Genomic DNA, 27,448 nt, shown 5'->3' with positions numbered 1-27,448 from the left:
AAAATTTACATGTTGCAGCTAAATGTGCTCAGTGGACCATGGAAGAAAATATATGCACCAGTTCCAATCTATGCATACATACCTAATTATAAAGATTTCTATGTGGAACTGTCTTTAGCTAAGGATGAGTTTATATAGATGTCTCCAGCCTCATCCAGTATCACATGGATATTGTCACCTTCTCTCCTTTTGTTTATCTGTAACTTCCCACTCCAACAGGAGAAGCCCGGCTTCTAAAGTCACAGGAGCAAAATGAAGTCACTTATGCTAAGTCTCCATGTCAGGGAACCAAGACTTAATGCCTAACCTAACTGCAGTTTTGCCAGGCCCCCAGTCCCTCCTCAATTGCAAAGTATAACCTTTAACCAGCCATATTGGAGTTTCCTGGTCAGCACTAGGGGGAAATCTGCTGACAGACCCCTTCTATTCCCTGTAGGAGGGTGACCTTGCCTAAAACAATACATTCTTTGCTTTTGTGTTTCCCCTCCCTGCCTTTATAAACTTGTCCTTTCCTGCAGCTCAGTGGATTGCCCCTCTACGTGCTAGATAGGGTTCTTCCCGGTTTATGACTCTTTTAAATAAAACTAATTTGAAATTTAAATTTACATTTGGTTTTTGTATTTTAAACATATGTAAGATTCATCTGTGTCTGGATGGGTTGGTGATTCATTTCTTTCTATGGCTGAATAGTACTGCATTGTATGTGTAGGGGAGGAAAAATAATTTTTCCTTTACTTTTCCAGGTTCTTGGCTGAGACCCTCCATAATAAAAGAGAGATTAATAGTGAGACAGGGATGGCAGGTGTAGTCAGAGTAGGGTGATGGCCTGTGGGGGGTGGGGAAGCAGGGTGGAATATTTACAGTAAGATCAATGTAACAATGGGCAAAGAAGTTCCTATTGAAAGTCTGTGTTAAGCATTATACAAAGTCAAGGTCACACTAATTCTCTAGGGTAAAGATATAGACATCTTCAGTGAGATCAGTTAAAGGTCAAAATGCCAGGAGCAACTTGGCCTGGAATGTTTGAGTGTTCTACAAGGGTATCATCATAACCCATGACTGTGCTGTCAGCCCTAGCAATCAGAGTATGACCCAGCCCACCTTGAGGACAGGGCAGGTGATGCAAGTCCACACCCCTAAGTTTTTTTTATGTTCTCGCAAAATCCTCAGCTGCCTATAAAACCAACTTGACAATGCACCACTACAGGCTCTCTTGTCCCCTCCTGGCATGAGCCAGGAGTTCTATTCCCTCACTTTATTTCTAAATAAAAGCCTATACCTTACTCTCCAAACCTTGAGTGTTTGTGAAGCTCATTCTTCAGCTTCGTGAACAAGAACCCCAGCATCAAAGGTAGGAAAAAAGTCTAGAATTTTGATAACATGAATACTGGCTGTATACACGGGGGATTCCCAGGAAAACTAGTGAACTCCAGGAAATGGCCCAGGCCATCACCTTAAATAGGATCTTCAGGTAAAAACAAAAGGAAGTTTTCCAGGCAGAGAGCCAGTTGAGGGAAGTTATCAGGCAAAGCACAGTAAATAAGGGCTTAAGTCCAGGCCTCAGGCCTCCTCTGTTGGCATGAATTTCTAGGGATTTATTCATCCTTGTATTCTTGGTACAGAGAGGGAGACACTGTACAAATGGAGATGTCCTTTATTAATGTAGACTTCTCTCACAAAAGGGCAACTTGTAGTCACTTTTTAGTGATTCCTCTGTGTCTGCTGTTTTTTAAAATTAATCAGCCCCAAATAATCCTATGCCCAAGAGGCATATTTTAGGGTGGCATATTCTGGTCCCTTTCACATGAATGTACCACAATTTACCTATTCATTCTGAATTTATTATCTACTTATTTCAAGTGTTTAGCCATTATGAATAGAGCTACTGTGTATAATTGCATGGTGGTTTTCTCAAAGCAGTTGTCTAAATACTGGAGGCATGATTCTTGGATCCTAATGTGAGACTTGTGTTGAAAGAAACTGGCAAACTCTCTTCCGAGGGACTGTCCATGCAGTGGAGGAGGCTCCCAGTGCTCCTCGCCCCACAGAGGTCGGTGTTGTCATGTTTCTGGAGCTTGGCAGTTCTCCTAGGTGTGCAGTGCTGTGTCTCCTGATTTCCCAAATCCTTTATCAAATATATACTTTGCAGATATTTTCTCCCAGTTTGTGTCTTGTCTCTGGGTTCTCTGAACAAGGTCTTTCATAATAGAAAATTTTAATTTTATAAAGCCAAGAAATTATTTTTCTTCTGTGAACATGCTTTTGGTGTAGGATCTTAACAGTTATCAGCAAATACAAGATTGTGTAGGTTTTCATTTTTTATCTAGAACTTATAATTTTGCATTTAAAATTTGCCTATGTACAATTCTGAGTGAGCTTTGGTGTAAGCTGTAAAACTTGTGTCTGTAAGATAAATTCTAGCTGAAATAAGCAGGCAAAGAGAGACAACAAAGGGCCAGGTAATTTATACGAATGCCCCCGGGTGAGGTTCTGCGGTCTGGCTATCACACACCGGGGAAGTCACATGAAAATAGACAGGCAGCGAGTTTTTAAAGAAGGTAGGGGGTGGCAGAGCTTAAATTTACAGCAGCGCAAGGATTGGCTAGCCTAAGGCACATTTTTCAGGTTGGGAGGGGGCAGCAGCTGGGGATTTTGGCACGTCATCAGTGTCTGACGTGCTCACCCCTCACTCCAGTGCCTTCAACCTTACATTTCAGCCTTTTGGTCACAATGGGCAATGACTTGATCTGGCTACTTCTGGCTGACAAGGGGTGTTGTGGGGAGGTTTCGTAGCATGTAGTTACATTGCTCTGACTGCAAATATCTTGCCTTACCTTTTCTAGAGGCTCCTACTCTACACTGCCTAAGCTCATGATCCCTGTCTCATTTTCTCTTCTATAGATAGAGGCTTTAGCTGCTGCAGGGAAAAGGGGCGATGACACCTCTGGCTGCTTCATGCTGAGAAGGGGCACAGTAAAGGGTGCAGCTAGGTTTTTATTACTGGTCAGTTGAGAGGGCTTTGGAAAGTTGGCACTTCTATTCTGGAAGGACAAACTTGATGAGATTAAGAATTCATGGCTGAATATGAGAACTAGAAATATGAAGAGTCTAATTGAGAATCATAGCCAGGTATTATGGGGAAACTAAAATTCTGGATTGAGTTTACATCTCAATGACTAGTATTAGAATGTAGTATAGAAAAGACTGGATTATTGAAACAATACTTTTTTCTAAAATCACCCTCATTTTTATTAGAAGCAACCAGGTCAAGAAAATAGTTAACACTTGGCTTAATTATTTGCATAAGTGCAGAAAGAAGAGCAATTGATTACATGGGCTCTTTTAAATGTGCTTTGCTGGAACTTTTTGTAAGGAATTTCAGATTGAACTTTTAAAGCCTCTGGAGGCCAGAAAGCCAAGCTAGACTTGCCATCACGTTGTGCCTGCAGTCCCAGGTTTTTGCACCAAATGTTAAGATAAATTCTACCCGAAATAAGCAGGCAAAGAGAGGCAACAAAGGGCCAGGTAATTTATTTAAATGCCCCCAGGAGAGGTTCCGCGGTCTGGCTGTCACAGTCTGGAGAAGTCATGTGAAAGTAGACAGGCAGAGAGTTTTTAAAGATGGTAGGGGAAGGCCAGAGCTTAAATTTACAGCAGCGGGAAGATTGGCTAGCCTAAGACACATTTTTCAGGTTGGGAGGGAGCAGCAGCCGAGAATTTTGGCAAGTCATCAGTGTCTGACGTGCTCACCCCTCCCCCCCAGTGCCTTCAATTTGATTCCTTATGGTGTCCAACGAATTGCTCCTTGACTGTTCAGAGAACACGGGGAATTCCAGCCCATTGCAGTTTGATTTTCCTGTCTGCGGGAGGACACCGCCTATTCCGAGCTGTGAGCGCTCGTCCTGCACAGCCCACTAAGGCCCGCAGGGGGGCGCCTCTGCTCACCGCGCGGACCCTTGGGGGCGCATGCGCATCCAGTCCCCGAGCGTTGCCTCAGCATCCGGCTGCCAGGTGACGGATTTGCTCAGAACCTGCCGCCGCTCTGGGACCCCGCCCGCAGCGTCTGCCAGTGACAGCTCGGTTTCCTTGGGAGCCACAGGAAGGAAAGATGAGGAGAGGCTCCCCGTGCGCCGCCTGCTGAGACGCTCCTCTTAAGGGACCGGGCGAGCAAGGGCCTGCGGCCGCAAACAGGGTGTTGGCGGAGTTTGGAGACGTGGCGGGGCGCGCGTGAGTTCAGGCTGCGAGCGCGGGCAGGCCGGTGCTCGGGGCGAGTTCGGGGCGTGGCTGAGTCCTCGCCAGGGCGGGTGTGCAGCGCCCACCGCGTCCTCGGGAGCCCGTGTCTCCGCGCTGTACGCCCCGGGCTCCGTGCGGCAGGTGGATTGGCCGCAGCTGCGGGACGCCATCCGGGCCCCAGGCATCCTTCCTGAACGAGGCTCTGAAACTGGAAGCGGGGGCGGAGGGGACTTGGTTGCTGAAGCGGCCTGGGAAGTGGGGCGCAGGCCTTGCTCTGTGCCGAGTGCACGGGGCGGGTTCCTGGGAAGGGTCCGCGGGGTGGAGGCCGCCTGGGAGGCCCCTGGGGTGCAGCGTGGCGCTGACCCAGCCCAGCTCCCTGAGGGTGGCGCCCCACCCGCGGCCGGGACCCAGGGCCTCGTCAGCCGCCTCCTCGGGGAAGGTTGGGGGGGGGGCGGAGGGTTCCCGGTGTCTGTTTCCACGCCTGCGTCTGCTTGGGTGCTGTGACGGGTCACGTTTGCTGCAGCCCCGCAGTGTAGTGGGAGGTCCTGGTGCGATGTCCCGGCTCTGCTTTCCCAAGACGTCTGTGGGGATAGGGGTCCTGTGCGGTTCTGTCCAACCTGTAGGGTGTTTGCTTCTGTGAGATGTGGACGAAATTTTGGTGGGGGTTGCACCTAGTCTGCACGTTGCTGTGGACAGATGGACTTGTAATAACCTAACCCTTCCCGTCCACATCCTCAGTATCCAGTGTTTTGGAGCTGAGGCCTCCCACCTTCCTTGGTTACATTTGTTCTTAGGTACTTGTAACTCTGGGGGAAAATTCCGGGGCAAAATACCTTTGAACCGAAATCAGTCAAAGTGAGAAATAAAGTGGGAGAAACCTGTTTCTTGCTTACTAGCCAGTGTCTCGCACAACGCAGCTGCAGAAGGGAGGTCCCACCCAACTTCTCCAGTCCAGATATGCTCTTGCTCACCCTTGTAATTACCTGTTGATAGAGATGGACTACTTCTCTCCACCCTTTGGAAACAGCCATTGATACAGAGATGCACCAAGGCCAGGCGAGAGATTCTAGAAATACTGCAGTTTTACCCACAGCACTTTATTCTCTATGATGCAATTGTAAAGAGCATTGTTTTCGTAATTTCTGTGATGGTTATTAGTGAATACAAGCAACCAACTTTTGTACCTTACAAGTTTATTTTTAGTTCTAAAAGGTCTTTGGTGGAGTGCTGTGGGAAATTGGAATTCTAAAATCCCACTGTTGGTACCTCAGGTCGTCCCAACGCCCAAGGCCCAGTGGCTACAGGGGATCCTCCCTCGTGACTTCTAGTGACCCCTGGACCCCTGCAAGGTGAGTAGCGCCCCCATCAGGTGAACTGGATGGGGAGGCCTTGGCCTCTGTTGACGGAGTGTGATGTCTGCTCTGCTTTTCTCATGGTTGTTTGGCAAAGTAATTTACTTTCCAGAAATTTCAAACATACAGAAAACTTGCAGTGTCAGTACAAATTCTCATTTTACTGAATTCCCCAGCGTCTCACTTTACCACAGTTGCCACTTCACACAAAATGCTGTAGCATCTACCCCAAACAGGGACATGATCCCAGGGAGTATTAGGGTCTCCACATGGTGATCCAATGCACAGACCCACGGTAGCTGTCACCACCCGCACCAGCTGTGTGCACACGTCTTTCTATCCTGATGCAGTTTCCTTTTTCTGGAACAGTTCCCGAGATTCTACCTCAGTTGGGCTCTCAGGGACCTTGGACAAGTGGGATCACATAATATTTGTCCTTCTTTGAGGGGCGCATTTCACTGAGCAGAACGACTTTAGGTTCCATCTGTGTAGCAGGTTCTAGGACTCCTTGTTTACTCCACTGTGTAGAGACCACATTTTTTTCATGTGTCTGTGGATACCTTCAGGCTGTTGTGAGTAATCCAGCTCTGAATATGGATGTGCAAATATCTAAGCCCCTGCTTTCATGTCATTTGGGCAAATGCCCTGAAATGGAATCGCTAATCATATGTTAATTCTATACTCTAGCTTCTGGGGATGCCCTACACACACACACACACACACACACATCACACATCACACACACACACTACACACTAGCTTCTGGGGATGCTCTACTCTCTCTCTCTCTCTCACTCTCTCTCTCTCTCTCTCTCTTCAAAGCAGCTTTGGACCACTTTATTTCTGTATTTGGCAGAATAATGCAGTTTGTGGGTCAACCCTGTTTTGTTCATCCGTTTACCCCTTAATGGGCATCAGGGTTGTTTCTGCCTTTTTGCTGTGGTGAGCAGTGCTGCCAAGAACTCTTAGGCCAGTTTCTGTTTGAACAACGTTTTCATTTCTTTGGGGTATGTATCTAGGAGTGGGTGTTAACCCACAATTAGGTAATTGCATTATATATTATGAGGAAATGGCAAGCTGTTGTACACAGGCTGCATGTTTTACATTTCCACAAGCAAAGGGTAGGGGCTCCAATTCCTCTACATACTTGACAGCATGTGGTTTTGAATTTTCCGGAGTATGGCCATTGCCGTGTGCTTGCAGTAGGTGGTCACTGTGATCTAATTTGCATTTCCATTATGACTAATGCTGTGTGATGCCTGGTCACGTGCTTGTTGAATGTTTGTGTCTTAGCTGGAGTCTTTTGTCCACTTTAAAATTTGGGTTGTCTTGTTGCCCTGTACGAGTTTGTGGTGTTTTCTGGATAACAGGCTCTTGTAAGACGTACAATGTGCAGATATTTTCTTCCATCCTGTGGCTGTTTTTCACATTATGGTTGGTGACTTTTGATGCAGAAAAGTTTTTAATTTGGGAGAACTTTATGTTTTTGTTGCTTGCCCTTTGGTGTCATATCTGAGAAACCATGGCTAAATCCAACATCATGAAGGTTTCTCCTCATGTTTTCTTCTAGAGTCTATAATTTTACATATTACATGTAAGTGCTTTATCTTGAGTTAATTTTTATATGTGGTATGCACTAAGGGTCTAGTTTCATTTCTCTGCACCGGGACAGCCATTTGCCCAGCACCATTTGCTGAAAAGACCATTCTTTCCCTAATTTAATGTTGTCCACCCTTGTCAGAAATTAAATGACTGTAGATGGTTGTGGTCATTTCTGGGCTTTCCTCTCAGTTCTGCTGATCTATACATGCAGTTGACCTTTGAACTACATGGGGGTTTGTGTAGCTCACATCCGACAGAGTCAGAATCCACATGAAACATCTGACTCTCCCAAAACTAAAGTATTATCCTAAAACTGGTTGCCTATTTTGACTGGAAGCCTTACCAATAATATAGACACCCAATTAACGCATATTTTGTACACTATACATATATTTTTGTCCTGTATTCTAACAGTAAGGCAAGGTAGAAAAAAGCAAATGTTTCAAATTGTCTTAAGTCTTTAAACACTTTTTCTATATATTTGTGGAAAACAATCCACTCAAGTGGACCTGAGCAGTTCACACCCCTGCTGTCCAAGGGCCAACTGTGTATGTTTATGCCAGTGTCACAGTGTTTTATTTACTGTTACTTTGTACTAAGATTTGATCTTGAGGGCCATGAGCCTCCAGCTTTGATTTTCTTTTTCAAGATTGTTTTCAAGGGCTCTTTGGGGTCCCTTGATATTCCATGTGTCAGGATCAGCTGGTACATTAAAGCCTGTGTGAATTTTCAAAAAAATCATGTTGACTCTGTAGGGTGTATTTGAGTCATTGCCACTTTAACAGTATTTAAGTATTTCCATCAACATGAGTTCCCTTTAAATGTATTTAGCTCTTTTTTAGTTTTTAAATTATCAATGCTTTATTATTTTCAATGTACACGATTTGCTCCTTAAGTCTATTCTTAGTATTTTATTAATGTTCACATTATTTAATATGGAATTTTAAAAAAGACAGGCTTCCCCTCTGATCACAGGGCTCTTTCCATCACCGTGGGGGAGGGGCCTTCTCTCCCCACCCAGAGCTGCAAATGGACAGTTAGAGAAACTGCCTGTCAGACCCTCACATGGCTCTGGAAGCTGACACTTGTCACTGTGGCCACATTGGCCTTTTAGTTGGAATCTCAGTCCGTACATCTTGGGGTCACAGATTATATATTTTGTATAACTCAACTTAGTTTCTGTTTTATATCCTCCTCCTCATGGGAATAGTGGAAAAACGAATTCCCAACCCTCTCCCTGGGATGCGCCATTATGAACACGGGAGTACAATAGAAAACATGCATATTGGTCTGGGCCTCGTTCCTGACATTGGGTTCCTAAAGCCCTGGGGATTTCCTGAGTAATAGTGGCATCTTTTGTTCTAAGTAGGTGGTTCTGGGTGGGTTCTGCTTGGTTGTCTGACAGGCAGAAAGCCCAAGCCATGATGAGAAGTTTGGGATTTTCAGCGTCACCCCTCCATTCTCCAGAGAAAGGGGAGGGGATAAAAATGGAGTCAATAATACACCATACCTGTGTCTCAAAATATGGAATTTGGAGAGCTTCCAGGTTGGCGAACACATCCATGTGGTGTACTGGGAGGGTGATGGCGCTCCAACTGCACAGGGAAGAATGAAGCCTTCTGCTGGCCCAAGGCTGATGCCTTCGTAATCCCAAAGAAGCTGTTAGAAACCATTTCTCACACCAGACCTGTAACCTCCAGTGATCAAGGCACCAAATTCACTGGGCAAATCACTGTACATTTCATTGTACAAGTTGTAGTGAAATGTTACGGATGTACCCCAGTTTGCCAAAGCATTCACCTACTGAAACACGTCCTGATTTCTTTAGGTTTTTAGCCTTTCTGAATAGAGCTATTGTGTAAAATTGCATGGTGGCTTTTGTTGGGGCATAGTTTTTCAAAGCAGTTGTCTAAATACTGGTGATGTAATTCTTGGATGTTAAGGTGAGACTTTTTTTAATTGTAAAATATTTGTTATGGCTCATTTTTGTTTTATGGATTTTTGTATATCTTGAGTACAAATCCTTTATCAAATATGCATTTTGAAAATATTTTCTTTCAGTTTGTGTCTTGTGTTTGGGCTCTCTGAACAAGGTCTCTTAGAGTAGAAATTATAATTCTTTTAAGCCCATGTGATTATTTTTCTTTTGTGGATAGGCCTTTGGTATTGGGTGGTGAAAGTTCAGTAAAGTTGTGTAGATTTTGCTGTTACCTACAAATTCTATAATTTTGAATAAAAAATGTGCCTATTGAGAATTTTTTAATGAGTGTATTAGAAAAAAATTTTAATTAAGGTATTATTGATATACACTCTTATGAAAGTTTTACATGAAGAAACACTGCAGTTACTACATTCACCCATATTATCGAGTCCCCTCCTTAACCCATTGCAGTCACTGTCCATCAGTGTAGTAAGATGCCAGAGTCACTACTTGTCTTCTCTGTTCTACACTGTCTTCCCTGTGATCCCCCACACCATGTGTGCCAATCATAATACCCCTCAATTCCCTTCTCCCTCCTTCCTCACCTGCCCTCCCCTCCCCTCCTCTTTGGTTAACCGCTATTACCTTCTTGGGGTCTGTGAGTCTGTTTCTGTTTCAGTCCTTCAGTTTTACTGTGCTGTTGTACTCCACAAATGAGGGAAATCATTTGGTATTTGTCTTTCTCCACCTGGCTTATTTCACTGAGCATCATATCTTCCAGCTCCATCCATGTTGCAAGTCGTTGGATTTGCAAGTAGTATTCGATGGCTGAGTAGTATTCCATTGTGTGTATGTACCACATCTTCATTATCCATTCATCTACTGATGGATATTTAGGTTGCTTCTTGCTTCTATATCTTGGCTATTGTAAATAGTGCTGCAACAAATATAGGGGTGCATATGTCATTTTCAATCTGTGAAATTATATTCTTTGGGTAAATTCCTAAGAGTGGAATTCCTGGGTCAAATGGTGTTTCTATTTTTAGTTTCCTAAGGAACAGTGTAAGTTGTAAAGCCTGTGTCTACTTCATTTCATTCCTTTCACTCTCAAAGTGCAGAAGACACAGGAAATTTGTGCGCATTGGGGCTTGAATTTCCAAAGATTTGTGGTTCATCAGTTTAGCCACAAGAGGGCACCACCTTCCCTGAGCTGTGAGCGGGGTCCTGCACCGCTCACTGTGGCCCACAGATGGCGCCTCTGCCCTCTTTGTGAACCAGCGGGGCGCATGCGCGGTCATGTCGCAGGACTTTTCTCCCAGCTCTGACTGGTGCTGGAATTGCTCCGGCTCCCCTGCAGCTCCGTGACACCGCGGGTCGCATCTGCAATGACAGCTCTGTTTTCTGAGGAGCTGCAGTAGGGAAAGGTAAGGAGAGGCTCTCCGTGCACCGCCTGCCGAGCGCTCTTCTTCAGGGCCTGGGAGAGGAAGGCCTGCGATGGGAACCACATTTGCAGAGTCTGGGCTGAGGCAGGCGCAGGTGAGTTCGGGGTATGGTGGGTGTGACTCAGGGCGAGTTTGGGGCACAGGCCGAGACTGGGCTGGGGCGGATGTGCAGCGCCCAGTGCGTCCCCGGGAGCCTGTTTTTCCGTGCTGCGCACCTCGGGCCCCATGCAGCGGGTGGATTGGCTGCACCTGCGGGATGCCCTCCAGACTGCAAGCGTCCTTCCTAACAAGGCTCTGAGATGGGAAAGGGGACAGAGGGAACTTGGCTGCTTAAGCGACCTGCTTACCCGGGCTGCAGCCCTTGCTGTGTGCCCTGCACATGGGGCAGTTTCCTGGGAAGGGTCCCCGAGGTGGGGTCCGCCTGGGAGGATCCCCGGGCACAGCATGGCACACAGCCCAGCTCCCTGAGGGTGGCCCCCACCCACGGCCTGTGCCTGGGGCCTCGTTGAGCCGATTCTTCAGCCGATCAGGTTGGGGGATGAAGGGCACCTGGTGTCCTGTTTCCACACCCACTTCTACTTGGCGCCTCACAGGGTCTCGGTTGCTACAGGTCCACAGTGAAGTGGGACGTCAGGGCATGATGCCCGGGCTCTGCTTTCTCAAGACGGCTGTGGGGATGGGGTCCTGTGCGGTTCCATTCAGCCTGTTGGGTGTTTGCTTCTGTGTGAAGTGCGGTGGAGTTTCGGTGGGGGTTCCCACGGATTCTGCAGGTTGCTGTGGGTGGAGGGGACTTGTAATAACCTAACTCTCCCATCTAGGTCTGCAGTGTCCTCAGTGTTCAAAGCTCAGGCCTCAAGCCTCCCGCATCATTGGTTAGGCTTGTCCTTAAGTACTTTATTCTTTATGATGCAGTTGTAAAGGGCATTGTTTTCTTAATCTCTTTCTGGTGGTTGCTGATTGGTGAACAGAAGCAAACAACTTCTGTATATTGATTTTGCATCCTGCAAGATTCTTGATTTTATTTTTAGCTGTAACAGGTTTTTGATGGAGCGGTGTGGAAATTGGAATTTAAAAATCCCACTGTTCCACTCCAGGTCGTCCCAACAACCAAGCCCAGTGTCTGCAAGGGAATTTTACCATGGGCCTTGTAGTGACCCCTGCAGGCTGAGTAGCGCTCCACTTTGGGTGAACTGAATGGGGAGGGCTTGGCCTCTGTGACCGGGTGTAATGCCTGCTCTGCTATTCAGGTGCAGGACTGACATGGCTGTTCTGCAAAGTAATTTACTTTACAGCAATTTCAAGCATATAGAAAACTTTCAGTGTCAGTACAGTCTTTACACTGAATTCCCCAGAATCCCACTTTACTACACCCACCACTTCACACAAAATGCTCTTGGCCTCTACCCCAAATAGGGACAAGTTTCCAGGGAGCCACCACCTGACCCTAAATGAGAGAAGCATCAGGGTCTCCACATGATAATCCAGTGCACAGACCCTGCACAGCTGTTCCCACCTACCCCAGCTGTGTGCAAATGTCTTTCCATTCTGATCCCATTTCCTTTTTCTGGAACTGTTCCAGAGACTTGAGCTCAGTTGGGCTCTGCCAGATCTCACATAAGTGGGATCACATAATATTCATCCTTCTGTGACTGGTGCATTTTACTGAGCAAAATGGCTTTAGAGTCCATCCACGCAGCAGGTGCCAAGACTCCCTTGTTCACTCCACTGTGTGGAGACCACACTTTGTTCATCCATTTGTCTGTGGACACGTGGGTCTTCTCCACCTTTTAACCATTGTGAGTCATGCAGTTGTGAACATGGGTGTCCAAATATCTAAGTCCCTGCTTTTGTGTGGTTTGGGCAGAGACCCTGAAGTGGAATTGCTGCTCATACATTAACTGTATGTTCAAGTTTCTGGAGACACCCTCCCCCCTTCCTACACTGTTTCAAATGAGGCTGTGGACCATTTTCCTTTGTTTCTTTATATGGCAGAAAAATGCAGTTTATGGATCAACCCGGTTTTATCCATCCATTCACCCCTTGATGGGCACTCAAGTTGTTCCTGACTTTTTGCTGTGGTGAACAATGCTGCCAAGATCTCGTGGGCCAGTTTCTGTTTCAACATCATTGTCATTTCTTTGTGGTATTATCTAGGAGTGGGTGTATAACCACAATTCAGTAATTGTATTTTATCTTTATGAGGAAACACCAAGCTGTTATACACAGGCTGCATGTTTTACATTTCCACAATCAAAGGTTAGGGGCTCCAATTCCTCTGCATCCTTGTCAACATGTGATTTTTCAGTTTTCCTGATTTTCAGTCATTCCCATGTGTGTGCAGGGAACTGTGTGACACCTTTCCATGTACTTGTTGTGCTTTTGTATGTCTTGGAGTCTCTCATCCATTTAAGAAATTGGGATGTTGTCTTCTTGCAGTATACAAGTTCGTGGTGCATTCTGGATAAGAGGCTCTTGTCAGATGTACAATGTGCAGATATTTTCTATTCTGTGACTGTCTTTTCACTTCTTGGTTGGTATCTTTTGATGCAGAAAAGATTTTAATTTGAAGGAAATTAATTTAATCTTTCTCTTGTTGCTTGTACTTTGGTTTCAGATGTGAGAAACCATAGCTAAATCCAAGGTCATGAACATTTATCCCCATGTTTTACCTATTACACGTAAGCCCTTACGTATTTTGAGTTAATATTTGTATGTGATATGAGTTAGGGTTCATTTTCATTCTTCTGTATGTGGACAGCTGGTTGCCAAACACCATTTACTGGAAAGACACTTTTTCTCCATAACTTAATGTTGTCCACCCTTGTCAGAAATCAACTAGCCATTGGTTAGGGCCATTTCTGGGCTTTCCATTCAGATACGTTGATTTGTATATACAGTCAACCCTTGAACAACATGGGGGTTAGTGGTGCTGACAATCTGCAGAGTCCCAATATACATAAAACATCTGACTCCACCAAAACTTTATCCTAAAACTGATCGCCTGTTTTGACTGGAAGCCTTACCAATAATATAAACACTCGATTAACAATATTTTGTATGTTATACATATTATGCGCTGTATTCTCACAGAAAATAAGCTATAGAAAAGGTAATGTTTCAAATTGTTGACTTAACATTTTTCCAATATATTTGTGGGGGAAAAAATGATTTAAGTGGACCTATGGAGTTCACATGCCTATGGTCCAAGGGTCAACTGCGTATCTTTCTAACAGTGTCACAGTGTTTCATTTAATGTTAAGTTTGTACTAAGATTTGATTTTGGGAAGCCTGTGCCTCCAGCTTTGATTTTCTTTTTCAAGATTCTTTTCAAGGGCTCATTTGGGTCCCTTGCAATTTCATATGTGACAGGATCAGCAGGGTGCATTTCCTCCCAAAAGGCTTTGGGAATTTTCACAGGAACCACGTTGAGGCTATAGGTTGCATTTGTGCCATTGCCATCTTAGAGATATTAAGTCTGCCATCACCACGGCAGGACCTTACATTTACTTAGCTTTTCTTTATTTTTCCTATTATCACTGTTTTTTAATTTTCAATGTATAATACTTGTACTTTAATTAAGTCTGTAGTCTGTTCCCAAGTATTTTAGTAATGTTGACATTTAGTAGAGAATTAAAAAATTCCTTTTGTGATTATTCATTGCTAATGTATATAAAGAAAACACGTTCGCATAATATTGTTTTTTCCTGTAACTTCACTTAGTTAATACCGATGCTTACGTTTGGAATTTAAGGGTTCAGAGCTTTGGGATTTCATAATTTAGATATTTAGGACTAAAATAATGCCTAACATTTAAGAGATGGACGATTAGAACACAGTGAAGTGTAGGGTTTGTTATAGGGGGTTTGTTTGAAATCAGGCTATAGGAAGAGAAGGAGTGAGAACTAGGGATAGGGTACAAGAACAGGTTAGGGTTAGTGTTAGGATACGGGAATGGGTTAGGTTTAGGATATGGGAACGGGTTAAGGTACAGGAACAGGTGAGGATTAGGGTATGGGAATGGGTTAGGGATAAGATTAGGATATGGGCTGGGGTATGGGTTAGGATTAGGGATCGGGTTAAAGTTAGGGTACAGGTTAGAGGTCAGGGTACAGGTACAGGTTAGGGGTTAAGATTAGGGGTTAGGATATGGGTTACGGTATGGGTTAGGTTTTAAGGTATGGGTACAGGTAGGTTACGGTAGAGTTAGTGTTCCTACCCCTGTGCTCGCCACATGGGACCCTTCATCTGCCATGGCTGGAGAGAAGGGAGGATGTAGAGTTAGTCCAAAGTGTCGACTGTGACAGACAGTAGCCCCTAAACGGGAGTTGAGGAGAGCCCCTAAGGCACCCAGGGCACACACAGAAAGGCGGGAAATGAAGGGGCGGCAGGAGCTATCCTGCGTCCACAAGCCGCAAGCTATTGGCCAGGGGGCTCAGCTAATGCCTGAGTTCTAATGGGCAGGACTACAGTGCCAGAAGCCCGTGGCCGGCCAGGCCTGTGTCCCCCTTCCTGCTCCCCCCAGCTTCTCTGGCCCTGGCTGGTGCTCCCTGGTGCCCAGCAGCTTATGTGACGTCTGCTCTTAGTTTCCCCATGATTCAGACGTTTTCTGACATCTGCTGGCATCCACTCCCTTGGCCACTGAGCTGTGTCATGATTGCTCACACCCCAGTGTCTGGGTTCCTGCAGCCTCTTCTCAGCCGAGCCAGGTGGGCTTGTGACCCTCGCGGGCCTGCACAGCCAGGGCGCCTGACTTGGCTACCCAGTCCTGACTTGCCCCCAGATCTCCCAAAGAACTTCCTCTCTGGCACTGTCTGCATGTCTCCAGGAGCCTCCCACCCTCCTGGTGGGCCTGGGCTTGTCTCACGCCTGCTGCTTCGCCATCACCCTGGCTCTGGTGGGGAACCTCCTGGGAGCTGTGTGAGGAAGTGGCACCTCCCAAGTGGGACATTCACCACTGCCTGTTTGGAGGAGGTGTGGTCCCCACTTGGCACCTCCTCTCAGCCACCCAGCCTCCTGCTGCCAAGCCCGGACTTCCAACTCGATGCCTCCATGAAGCCTGCTCTTTTTCTCTCAGGCATCTAGGGTGCTCTCATGTCCTACGTGTGGGATGTCAGAGGACGGATGCTCTGGTCCTTCCCACCCGTGCTTGCCACGCGGGACCTTCCAGGCAGGAAGCGCACCCCTTGGGCCTCCATGGCAGTTTCCTCCCCAGCCGGCAGCACCTGGGTAGGTCTCAGGGGGTCTGCCGACGCTGGCTCTCCAGAACTCCCCATCTACCTTACATTCACTCTTAGAAAGGCCCCTTGGACTCCAGCATCCCACCTTCTGTTGGCATCCACGCTTTGCTCTCCTGTGTCTAACTGCTGAACTCCTGTGAGTCCCCGGGTGCCCTGGCAGTGTGGCCCACCCTCTCTGATCCCAGCTCTGCCACCAGTTTTCTGGGGAGCCTGGCAGCTACTGCCCTCTGCACACCTGTATCCTCCTGAACCTTGCTTTGCTCCGTGAGCCCCTTTCATGAAGGGTCCCGATCCTTGTGGCAGTGGGAGCAGGACAGCCACCAGGAAGTGCAGTGCCCAGTGGCCTGGTGCCAACCCGGCACAGCAGTTCTGGTGGGGAGCCCAGATTCTGGCACCTTGGCCTTTCCCAGCATGCCAGTGCTCTGGGGCCAAGAGAAGGGCTGGGCTCAGCCCAGTGTGTGCCTTCCACCACGCTGCTGGCAGGGCCGCATGAGACCCCAGCTTCTGCTGCACAATGGCTTGGCGGCTACGGGCTTGCAGCACATTCTCAACCATCACTTGAGTCCAGGCTGAGAGGTGCTCAGCCCTCCCTTGTGCTCGTTTGGCCTCACTCTCCTTCTCCTCAAGATGAGTTGGCGTCAGGTGCCAGGCCCCCACCATCCAACAGTCTTGGAGGCTAATTCTCTTCAGTTTTCAGGAACTTGATGGGAAATTGTGACCCTATCACTAGCAGTGCCTGAATTCATGGCTTTTTCCATTTAACATTCACTCGAAATTTCTGCTTGATCTGCTGGCAACACCCCTGCCCATGCTGTGCAAGCCACCCCCGGTGTGAGCATCCCCACACCTGGGTACCCCTGGGACCTCACCTGTGTTGCCACCAGTTCACTTGATGCTCTTCCTTGAGGAGCTCAGGGTCATACCAGACATGCTGCAAAACTTAGGCAGCATATGACTGAATTTTGGAATAACTGTGTGATGAATCTAATAATGACATAAAATACAGATATCTCATAATACTAATGCTGAAATACTTCACTAATGCTACTGAAATTCCATTTTACAGGAGAAGTACATATATGTACAGTTTCCAGTGCAAATAAAACCTACAAATACACTAAAGAAAAATAAAACTCAGGATGCTGAAACTATTACCATGAAATCTGACTGAATTTAAAAAGTAATGAATTCCAAGAAATAAAACCAAGCATTTATTGATATATTGTATTTAAATAAAGAGCTAAAGAATATAGCTATTGATTAAGTTAGCACCATGTCTTAAGAGGCAGGCCTTTAACATTGGCAAGAAACTTTTATGGTTCAGTTGTGAGAATGTTTCTGTAGCTCCCCATTATAATTACTTACAAGAAGCTTGCTTTTATTTAGCAGTCAGAAAAAAGGAATCCCATACAACGTGGATTTTTAAAACATTGCAAAAATGATGTAAGCTGTAATCTGTAAAGTGCTTACTTTACTCAGCTTTTCAGTCTGTTTTTCTAGCTCTTCAAGACTTGCTGCTTGGTCACCTTCATCCTATACACGAAAAACTACAGTATGATTTGCTGGTTTTAAGATTTATTCAATCAATCAGTGAATATTTGATGAAGGCCTCCTATATGCAAAGCACTAGGATAGCCTCATCTCTTGGTTCTTTGTAAATTAATCATCTGGTAGGGAGACACATGCACATCACACTAAGAAAATAAAAACCACTACACAGAGGAAGCCATAGGGACCCCAAAAGAGGTAGAGTTTAAGAGTCATGGAGTTCAGGAGAAGGTGAGATTACTTTTAGTGGGAATCCTTACAAAGAGAGGCTACATGGAACAAGTTGTGTCTTAATTAGCTACCAAAGAGTGGTTCGGATTCGATGGATCAGAGGAAAGAGGGCAGGGCATTCCAGAAAGAGTCTGATGTATCTTGACATGAAAGGTACAAGAAGAGGTAAAACAGGAAATGAGGCAAGGATGAGTTCAGGGTTAAACGATCTAGAGCTATAAATGCTTGACCATGGTCAATAACATGATCTTTTGAGGGAGGTTAAACATGAGAACTATGCTTACAAAGATAATACGGCAATAGTTCTAAAATACTGGTACCATTCACTGAAGGAGTCATTTTTAGGGCAAAGAAGATGTTATATTTTGAACACATTGAGCTGTTAGAAGAAAATTAATACCTCCAATATATACTACTAATTTCCAAAGTGGTATTTTACTAGTGATTACATGAAATCTTTCATTCTAGAAAACGAATAGAGAAAAACAACCACGAAATTATATGTTTTAGAGGGAAGAAGCATGAAGTAAAAGGTACATGTATTTTCTTTGTATCTTAGCCACGCTACTTACTTCCTATGGGCAAACTACGTAACTCATCTAAGACTATTTCCTTATCTGTAAATTGATAAGAACATTTCCTGTAACATGGGGGCATTTGTGAGGGCTGAGAAGAACAGATGTGAAAGTAACCAGCAAACGTCCAGGCACACAGTATGCAAACTGGTTACTTTCCCTCTTTCTGAAAATTGTACCTAGAAAATGCAGGTACCTCTTAGGTTTAAAAAAATAAAATTTGTTTCTGGTGCTCACTTTCTAGAAGCATTTTTAAAAAGCCACACTGACACCAACCACTCATGACCAGATATTTCTGGATGAGTATAGTTATCTCCCCAACAAAAGGAAATGAAAAGAAAGCCTCATGAGCTTTAGTATTATCTATCATTTATCTACTTCGCATCCAATTCAGGGGAGCAAGTTACAGAGGCATTTAGGCATATTACTTGTGCTAACAGTAACACAATTTCTACTTCAGGAAAGAAACCTTAAAAGAGAACAGGCCCAATGACCCTCAAATAGATAATTACATAATTACATGTCTGTATGATTCTAAAGTGACCTTTTGACTCGCAGGGCAAATGTTTGATAATACGCTTATACAAAAATACAATTCAAGCAACAGTAATAAAAAATACTTACAAAAGACATCAAAGTAACTGTGTATCAGTCAAATAAACTTACTGCTGTTTCTAAGACTCTCCCTAAGCTGAAAAGGAAGTAAAGTGTCTACTAAGGTTTGTTTAAAGCAAAGGCGTTTTGGCTAATAGTCCTTATAATTTTAAGACATGTGTAGAACTTGACAGGTCAGAGAGAAAAGCAAGGAGACTAGGCACAAAGAACCTGTCCCTGCTGTGGTTCTCCATGATTTCCCAACCCAAAGAGAGGCCATTGTATGTCCCTATGTGTCAAAGTTCAATCATCCACATAACCCGTTACCAGGCCAACTTGTGAAGTTAAAGCCTACATAGGTTTCAACACAATTCTAAGGTTTAGGTATACAGACTCCATGTGCTGAAGGAATGAGGAGTGTGGAGAAGAGGGAATCATCTTTGAGACAAAGGGGGATGACTTAGTCAAGGGCAGGACCTTCTAACTGAAAGCCAGCACATGGGTCTCAACAGAAAGAATCCCTGAAATTAATCTTCTAGGGAGTTTTAATTCCTGGCACTGTCTCTAAACTTTAATCAAGAATCTAAACCTGCTTTTTGAGGAATAATGTATCTATCTTATCATTGGGCTCATTAAATAGTTAACATTTTTTAGGCAATTGATAAGTGGCTACCAGTTCTTCATCATAACAAATAACTCTAAAATCACTTAAAATAAATGTCATTTTGACTTGTTAGGTCCTAAAATAATTATCTTAAGAAGTTTTTAAACTGTTTTCTCACATTAATAACATATACATTTGCCAGGATTTTGATCAATGAAACCCTATAATCTAACTCTGTAATTCAGTACTCATAAAAAAGTCACTTTAAATGATACATGTGGTTTAAGAAACATTAATGATGTTTAAATAATCAGTAATAAATTTTAGTAGTGTTTATCTACCATGGCCCATTATTTTCTTTATCTCTTCAACCCCCTCTCTTACTGACTCTTTCCCTTCAACCCGAAATCAAATTTAGCCTTTCACATCTGAGTAATCCTTGGTATCTGTCCCCCTTTAGGAACCAACTTTTCCTCTGAGGCACAATGCTTACAGAAGTCATCATCACCTCACCTTCTATTGCTCTTGATCCATCACCACCCAGCTCCTGCTCGGACCCATCTAACAACTGTGCTGCCTCTGGTCCCCAGTGACCTCTGCCTTGCCCAATCCAACAGACACTAGACTCCTGCTGAATTAACATTGTTTATCACTCCCTCCTTTTTGAAATGTTCAGTGTTCTTGATTTTTGCTACTACTACATGTGTAGAAAAGAGTTGAGATTGCAGATCTGACTGCTCTCCTTTGAAAGGCCCGCGTACAAGGCTGGTTCCTGGCTGGTGTCTGGGAACTTGTCTTTCAGACGGTTTCCTCCCACGCTGATAAGATTGGCTCACTGGAACCCAACTGTGCTAACAATGGGGTGCATACTGAACACCTGTTTTTCTCCTGGGAATTTTATACTTGTCATAACCCATTCCTAGGGGACTTAAGGCCATCCTGTGTGACTCTACTTGGAAAAGACTTAACATTGTGGGTCTGGTTTCCTCTGGGCCGTGGCTCACATGCCTTTTCTCTCTGCTGATTCTGATGTGTGAGCCTTCCTAGTGAGTCACTGACTCTGGAGATGGCCTCAGAGATCCTTGACCCATTACAGACATCTCCTACCTCTACAACTGCTCCTTCTTCAACAAGGAGCCCTATGGGGTCTTCTTAAATACTGACATCCCCCGAGGTTCCAACTTCAGTCTGCTACTCTGTTCCCTAAACCAATCCAACTGTACGAAAATCACCCACCTCATGATTTTAAACTATTGTCTGTGTGAATAACTTTCAGATCTATATTTTCATGACTGAACTCATCTTTAGGCTTCATATTCTTATATCCAACTTACTGCAGAACTGCTGCATAGGCACCTCAAACTTCACATGTCCAAAATAAACCGACCATTATTTCTTGTCTCCCGTTATCTGTTCTGCACTCCCCTCCTCCTCTATCATCTATTTACTCTGTTCCTCCTGATTTCTCTAACTCAGTTCATGGCAAGAATGCAAACCAGATGGTTGGGAATCAATCCTACCCTTCCATCAACCTACCAGTTCAAATACTACTCATTCTTCTTCCTATGTATTTACTGAAATCTTTTCCTCCTTCTTCCCAACTACCATCAGGCTCATTTTGGACCCTACAACTCACTAAACTCTTGCAACATCTCCTGACTGATCTTTCCACATCTGATCTTGCCCTACCCCAAATCTATTTCTATTTTCCATGGAGCTGCCATAGTGAGCCACTAAAAAAACCCAAGTGTGACTCTGTCATTCTGTTACTTACAAAGAGGAAGCAATGGTTTCCTCTTACCAAAAAAGTATAAATACCAGTTCATAGTTGTTGCTAGGAGGCTCTCTAATAACAATGAGGCACTTGTCAGTCACTTAAAGCGCATCGTGCTCTCAGATTTCTACGTCCGTTTATGCTGTTCTTTCTGCCTGAGCACTTTTCTACCGGTTCTTCCCCAGGTTAACATTCAGCCCACCTTTTAGCCTCAGCCAATGGGCCCAGAAAGCCTTCATGAGGACCAATTTCTCATAAAGGTTCAATGCCCTTCCTTTCTGCCTGCCTAGCACAGAGTAAATACCACCAGCAAAGCAGTTAACATGTAGTACATTACATTTTCTTATGGCAAATCTTCCTCAATGAGACTGCAAGTTGAGAGAGGACTTTCAATACCTTACTCATCTTTAATCAAAAGTGCCCAGAGCTAGGCACATAATAAAGTGATGCTTGAGAAATACATCACTTTCACTAAATGTGACAATACTTTCAAGGCAGGAAGTATTGTACACATATAAGCTAGTATTTTACCAGAATGAAAGAGGATATATGAAATTAAGAATCTGCATGGTTCTTTGAAGAACTCTCAATATGTTCTATACAAAGAAAAAGTTGACTTTGTTTATTCAGTGTAAGTCCATCCTACGTGTGGGCAATTATTAAACCATCACAAAAAATTTTATGAGGTGATTGTTATAAATATTCAGTTTTCAGATGAAGAAACGGAGGCAAGTAAGCGTTCAAAATGGACTTAAAACCCAAATCCACCCAAACTTGATTACTTCACCTTCACAGACATCGATTTTCTTTCCTTTTTTGTCTTCCTTGTCTTCCTCCTCCTCCTCCTCGTCGCCGTCAGCATCACTGTCCCCGCCCTTCCTTCTTCGCTTGCATTCTGCTGTGGGGGTGGCCGACACGTGCTGCTCTTCTTCAAGATCGACACCACCTTTAGTGTCTCTCTTGCCTGCTTTCTTAGCATGAATGATTCTGAGCCTTTAAATGTAACAAAATTATTATGCACAAGAAAAGCTTCTCTTCATATTTTGAGAGAGAATAATGTGAGTTTTAAGCAAAAATGCCTTATGGGTGAGTAATAAGTCGATGGCAATAAAATTAGAATTAAGGAAATTTAAGAAATATGTTTCCAGAAATTACAGAATATATTGACTTTTAACAATTATTCTGGATCTCTTTGGGATCAGAACATATTAAAAAAAAAACTTAGAAAGCTGATAAAAAGTAACTCTAGCAATGACCAATGATAATTCTTGATCCCATGCTATCAGACTGTATAAATTTCTGTTCAAATTATGCAAAGAAATATCTTCTTACATAGAAATTGACTAATTTCAGCATTATATTTCCTGGCAGAAAGCTAAGTTTTAATTCTGAATACATTTGGATATTTTAGACTCTATGAAAGCAAACTTTAATTAGAAAGCAATTTTAAAAAGAGGTAGTTCTAAACAGATTCTACATATGACAAACATAACTTGATAGCAACAACAATCTAAGAAAACGCGATTGCTTGACTGTGAGATCAGAAAGGGAAACTGACTTTCTTCTAACTTTGAAGCATAAGATGTTCAATGACTCTAATTACAACTTTTGTCCATTGCAGACTCTCACCCTGGGTTTTATTAATTTCTTAGTTCATCTTAACTAAGCTTTAACTTTTTTTATTTCTTAGACAAATAAAGTTTAAACTCTATCTTTGCAATTTATGTTTTACTGGCGAATTTGGACAATGGGAAACAATATACTAACTTTAATAAAACAGGACTTACTTGTGGAGTTGACCTTCTACCACCCGTTTATCTCTCCTCAAGTTTGACATATAATCAATGTTCTTGTCAATTTCACTGTCAATACAAAAATTTATTAGAAGACAGAAATGGATTAATTTCTCACCATGTGAACTGTTGCCATTTCTTGCTAAGTAAAAATGATGTCAATGAGTAGCAACAACAAATAAAAAATTGTATCAATACAGTAACGCAGCTAAGAGATGTACAGAAGACTTAATATGTCCATCAATGGTAGAAATGCATGGCTCTGAAATATATGGATTGGTCCTTTTCCTAGAAAGGTAAAGAGCTAAAAGTAACATAATTAAGATAAGTAAAACAATGAATAGCAAGAACAAGGTGAATATGGATTTGTCCACCAAAACTTGAAATACTAGAGTGCAAAATTTACTTCAACTCTTAAATGTAAGTTTTTAAAAAGTACAATACATCAATAAACGAATAATATTAAATAGTTATTAGCACATAAAATAAAAAAGCTGGATAATTCTATTAATGGCTGCAAAGGAAGATCAGGTAGTTATTTATCACTGAAAAATGTCAAAGAAAGAAAAAATTCCGGGTTCTTGCAAAGGTGCTACATTCCGGTGCCATAGTAAGAAAAAACTATTTTTTATGTTTCCTTATATGAATAATTAACAGAATTATCAAGTAAACAAAATGGTTGCAAAGACAACATGGTCCTCAGGCTTTCAGTGAGCTCAGTCTGTCCACAACGGGCTTCCATAAAGATCTGCAAGGTCTCAGAAACATTGTCTCGATTCACACCAACATTCAGCAAATGTTCTCCAAGGGCTGTTTCGGCCTACAAAAGTTTGGCATTTTTGTCAGTACTAACCCTAACCATACAGAACATAAAAACAATTAAGATTTTAAAATATTGTTATTATATTATCTATATATTACTGAAAAGGGCTTTATTCACACTTTACATGAAGATAAAATAGGCAACAGATAATAGACAAGCATTTGAGTACTTGCATCTTTCCATTCCTTCTTTAGACCCTTGGTTTAACACGCGGGAAGGAGAGTATGTAAACAGATGAGTAGATACCATACCTTCTTCGACTACAGAAACTATCTCAAGCTTTCTAAGGCTTTATCTAGGCGTTCTATCAGTAGTGGTTGCGGGAGTTCCAGGGGCACTATTGTTGTGTTTTCCAGCTCTAGAGTGTCATGGACTTTATTGTCTGGTATACTAAATAGGAAAATGGAAGAACAAGCAACTGATGCATCTGGGAACATCTCTCTCCACCATATTATCTACAGCAAAGCTGACTGAAATGTGTATCTTAGCTGGAATTATGATAAATTTGAATTTCTTGAGTATCCACTGAGAGGTACAGAGCCTTAACATGCTGATCTTAGAGGTGCTGCCATTAGCCTCCATTTATTCACAGTGATTGAGAGCACACAGCATAATTTCAAAAGGCATACATAAATTTTAATTCTTTATGATCTATAAATTCTCTTTTGCTGAATATCACTTTCCTTAAGTCAGCTTGGTTTTGGCCAAAAGCTAGAGGAAAATTAGAGTAATTTGGGAATATCCACATTCCCTAGGCCTTATGAACCAGGTTTTCCTAGATGTGAACCATTTGCAACTGAATGCAAATCTACACTTAACTTTGTGAGATGTGGAAAAAACTGGATCAGTGTGTATACACTCTTCTGCTAATATGCTAAAGCCAGCTATCAATGCACTGAGGGTACAAATTAAAATTAGCTTTTGTATTTTGTTTTTTTTTACCTTGTATCCTGTAATTAGATCTGGATCACATACAGCAGCTGAGAGAAGCCTCACAAGCAAGTCTTGTACTTCACCTATGCTGTCCCCTATATTTAGCAATCCCTCTTGAAGAACACTCACGCATGGAACATCAATATTCACATCAAAGCCCAAAACTTTACCAAAGTTTCATAAGAACTGCACCACCATGAGACAGTCTGAAAATGTACTTCCAGAGAGAACAAGTCCTGGAACATGAGGCAACTCTGGCAAAGGCTGAAAAATAAAATAAAATAAAAAGCTAATTAAGTAAAAAGGCTATGACTTCAGATCTTCTGAAATAGAACAGGTTGCTATCTTTCTTTGCTCTTGAGTTCTACCAGTGGTTTTCTGTCTAGACTGTGGGTTCCCTGAGGACATTTCTGCAACCCCATAGTACTAAGCACAGGATTTTGAAACCAAGCAGCCATCAATAAATTTCAGTTGAACTCAATACGAACTCAGAACTCTGAAAAGAGAACACAAATTTTAATTAACATATACTGATAGAACATGGGTTACATGACTGGAGCAACATAAGAAATGAGTATTTCAAATTACTCGGACATGGACATCTAAGTAGGGCATGTGTACTAATTTCTTCTAATGATGGAGACTGATTAATAATTCACACTTTGTTGGTAGCTTAGAAACTACCGTGCATCTATGGGCTGATGGGAGAATGGTACCAACCTTTGGCTAATTAATGCAGATAAATTATTTGGTCCACATGACCAGAACCCATGATCCTATCAAGAACCCAGTTACACTGCAACTAATAGTCTCTAGGCTTGTAGCAAAACACTAATATTGAATTTCAATACTACAATTAGAAAGCGGCCTCTTTTGCTACTTCTCAAGTATGCTCACATATGAACATTTTAACGACTAAACTGTAGTACCAGTTGTCATGGATATTTAAGAAGTAAATAAGGTAATAAGGTCCATGAATTAGATTTAATAATAGTATCTTAAATCTTGATTTTAAAATATGAACTTTAAAATATTTCTATTTCACTGGTCTTTGTTAAACAATGTTCCTCCACCCTGCACTTACTGAAACAACTAACCAATGACCTTTTCTACTAAATACTGTGTGGAAACACAGAACTATGGATAATATCTGATAACATACAAACCTTTTATATTCCATTTGATAACCATCTAAGTCTGATCATCTTTTTAAACCATATCAGACAAACACATACCATATGATTTAAAAAATTTATATAACAAAGCTAACAAAAGTAAGGCATAACTGAGGCAGGCCACACTCACAGCAACCGTGGAGCTAAACTCCATAGTGGCCGGGCAAGAATCAGAAACCCCATCTGCACACAGCTGCCAAGCACAAGCCGCTAGAGGTCGCTGTTCTCCCAGGAGAGGAAGGCCACAAACCAAACAAGAAGGGATGTGCTCCCAGCCATCACTTGGGCCAGCTCTGCAAACTATCTCTATTGCCATGAAAAGGCAGAAGAATTTGATAAAGACCAAAACCACAACCTCTGAGGAGATAGACCTAACCAGTCTTCCTGAAAAAGAATTCAAAATAAAAATCATCAACATGTTGATGGAGCTGCAGAGAAGTACACAAGAGCTAAGGGATGATGTCCAGAGGGAGATTTCAGAAGTGAAACAATCTCTGGAAGGATTTATAAGCAGAATGGATAAGATGCAAGATGCCATTGAAGGAATAGAAACCAGAGAGCAGGAACACATAGAAGCTGAGGCAGAGAGAGAGAGAGACAAAAGGATCTCCAGGAATGAAACAATATTAAGAGAACTGTGTGACCAATACAAAAGGAACAATATCCGCATTATAGGGGTACCAGAAGAATAAGAGAGAGAAAAAGGGATAAGAAAGGGCCTTTGAAGAAGCAATTGCTGAGAACTTCCCCAAACTGGGAGAGGAAACAGTTGCTCAGACTATGGAAGTGCACAGAACTCCCAACAGAAGGGACCCAAAGAGGACAACACCAAGACACATAATAATTAAAATGGCAAAGATCAAAGACAAGGACAGAGTATTAAAGGCAGCAGGGGAGAGAAAAAAAGGTCAGCTACAAAGGAAAACTCATCAGACTATCATCAGACTTCCCAACAGAAACTTTACAGGCCAGAAGAGAATGGCATGATATACATAATGCAATGAAACAGAAGGGCCTTGAACCAAGGATACTGCATCCAGCACGATTATCACTTAAATATGAAGGAGGGATTTAACAATTCCCAGACAAGCAAAAGTTGAGGGAATTTGCCTCCCACAAAACACCTCTACAGGGTTTTTTAGAGGTACTGCTCTAGATGGAAGCACCCCTAAAAAGAGCACAGAACAAAACACCAAACATGTGAAGAATGGAGGAGGAGGAATAAGAAGGGAGAGAAATAATCATCAGACTGTTTATAACAGCTCAATAAGCGAGTTAAGTTAGACAGTAAGGTAGTAAACAAGCCAACCTTGAACCTTTGGTAACCACAATTCTAAAGCCTGCAATGGCTATTGATAATCACCCTATATGTAAATGGACAGAACGCACCAATCAAAAGACACAGAGTACTAGAATGGATAAAAAAGCAAGGCCCATCTATACGCTGCTTACAAGAGACTCACCTCAAACCCAAAGACATGCGCAGATAAAAAGTCAAGGGATGGAAAAAGATATTTCATGCAAACAACAGGAAGAAAAAAGCAGGTGTTGCAATACTAGAATCAGATAGAACAGACTTCAAAGCAAAGAAAGTAATGAGATAAAGAAGGA

The 27,448-nt window shown here is 43.0% G+C and overlaps 1 protein-coding gene and 1 long non-coding RNA gene across 7 annotated transcripts in view; one reads left to right on the top strand and one right to left on the bottom strand.

The window, feature by feature from the left end:
* Positions 1 to 1,222: 1,222 nt before the first annotated feature.
* LOC140843403 (uncharacterized) lies at positions 1,223 to 24,824 on the top strand. Its single transcript, XR_012121131.1, has 3 exons — positions 1,223 to 1,351; positions 5,505 to 5,582; positions 24,690 to 24,824. It is a non-coding gene; the product is annotated as an uncharacterized lncRNA (long non-coding RNA).
* LOC140843402 (bromodomain adjacent to zinc finger domain protein 2B-like) overlaps positions 9,749 to 27,448 on the bottom strand; it is a 33,399-nt gene continuing 15,699 nt past the window's right edge. The window contains exons 2-6 of one of the 6 annotated variants that reach the window (XR_012121128.1): positions 24,833 to 24,926; positions 22,901 to 22,975; positions 21,901 to 22,106; positions 17,258 to 17,320; positions 16,661 to 16,771 (exon numbers count right to left, since the gene is read on the bottom strand). Coding sequence is in view for 3 of the 6 variants with exons in the window: in XM_073212774.1 (XP_073068875.1) it covers positions 21,854 to 22,106; positions 22,901 to 22,975; positions 24,833 to 24,843 (339 nt within the window). In the remaining 3 variants the exon portion in view is untranslated. Of the gene's footprint in view, positions 10,046 to 16,660; positions 16,772 to 16,823; positions 17,321 to 21,011; positions 22,107 to 22,900; positions 22,976 to 24,671; positions 24,927 to 27,448 lie in introns of those variants that run through there. The other 5 variants (XM_073212775.1, XM_073212776.1, XR_012121130.1 and 2 more) reach the window with 5 other exon arrangements.

This window comes from Manis javanica, chromosome 9, assembly GCF_040802235.1.
Source record: "Manis javanica isolate MJ-LG chromosome 9, MJ_LKY, whole genome shotgun sequence".
Taxonomy (NCBI): Eukaryota; Metazoa; Chordata; class Mammalia; order Pholidota; family Manidae; genus Manis; species Manis javanica.
The sequence above is the reverse complement of the archived record's forward strand: the minus strand, read 5'-3'. Positions and strand labels throughout refer to the sequence as shown.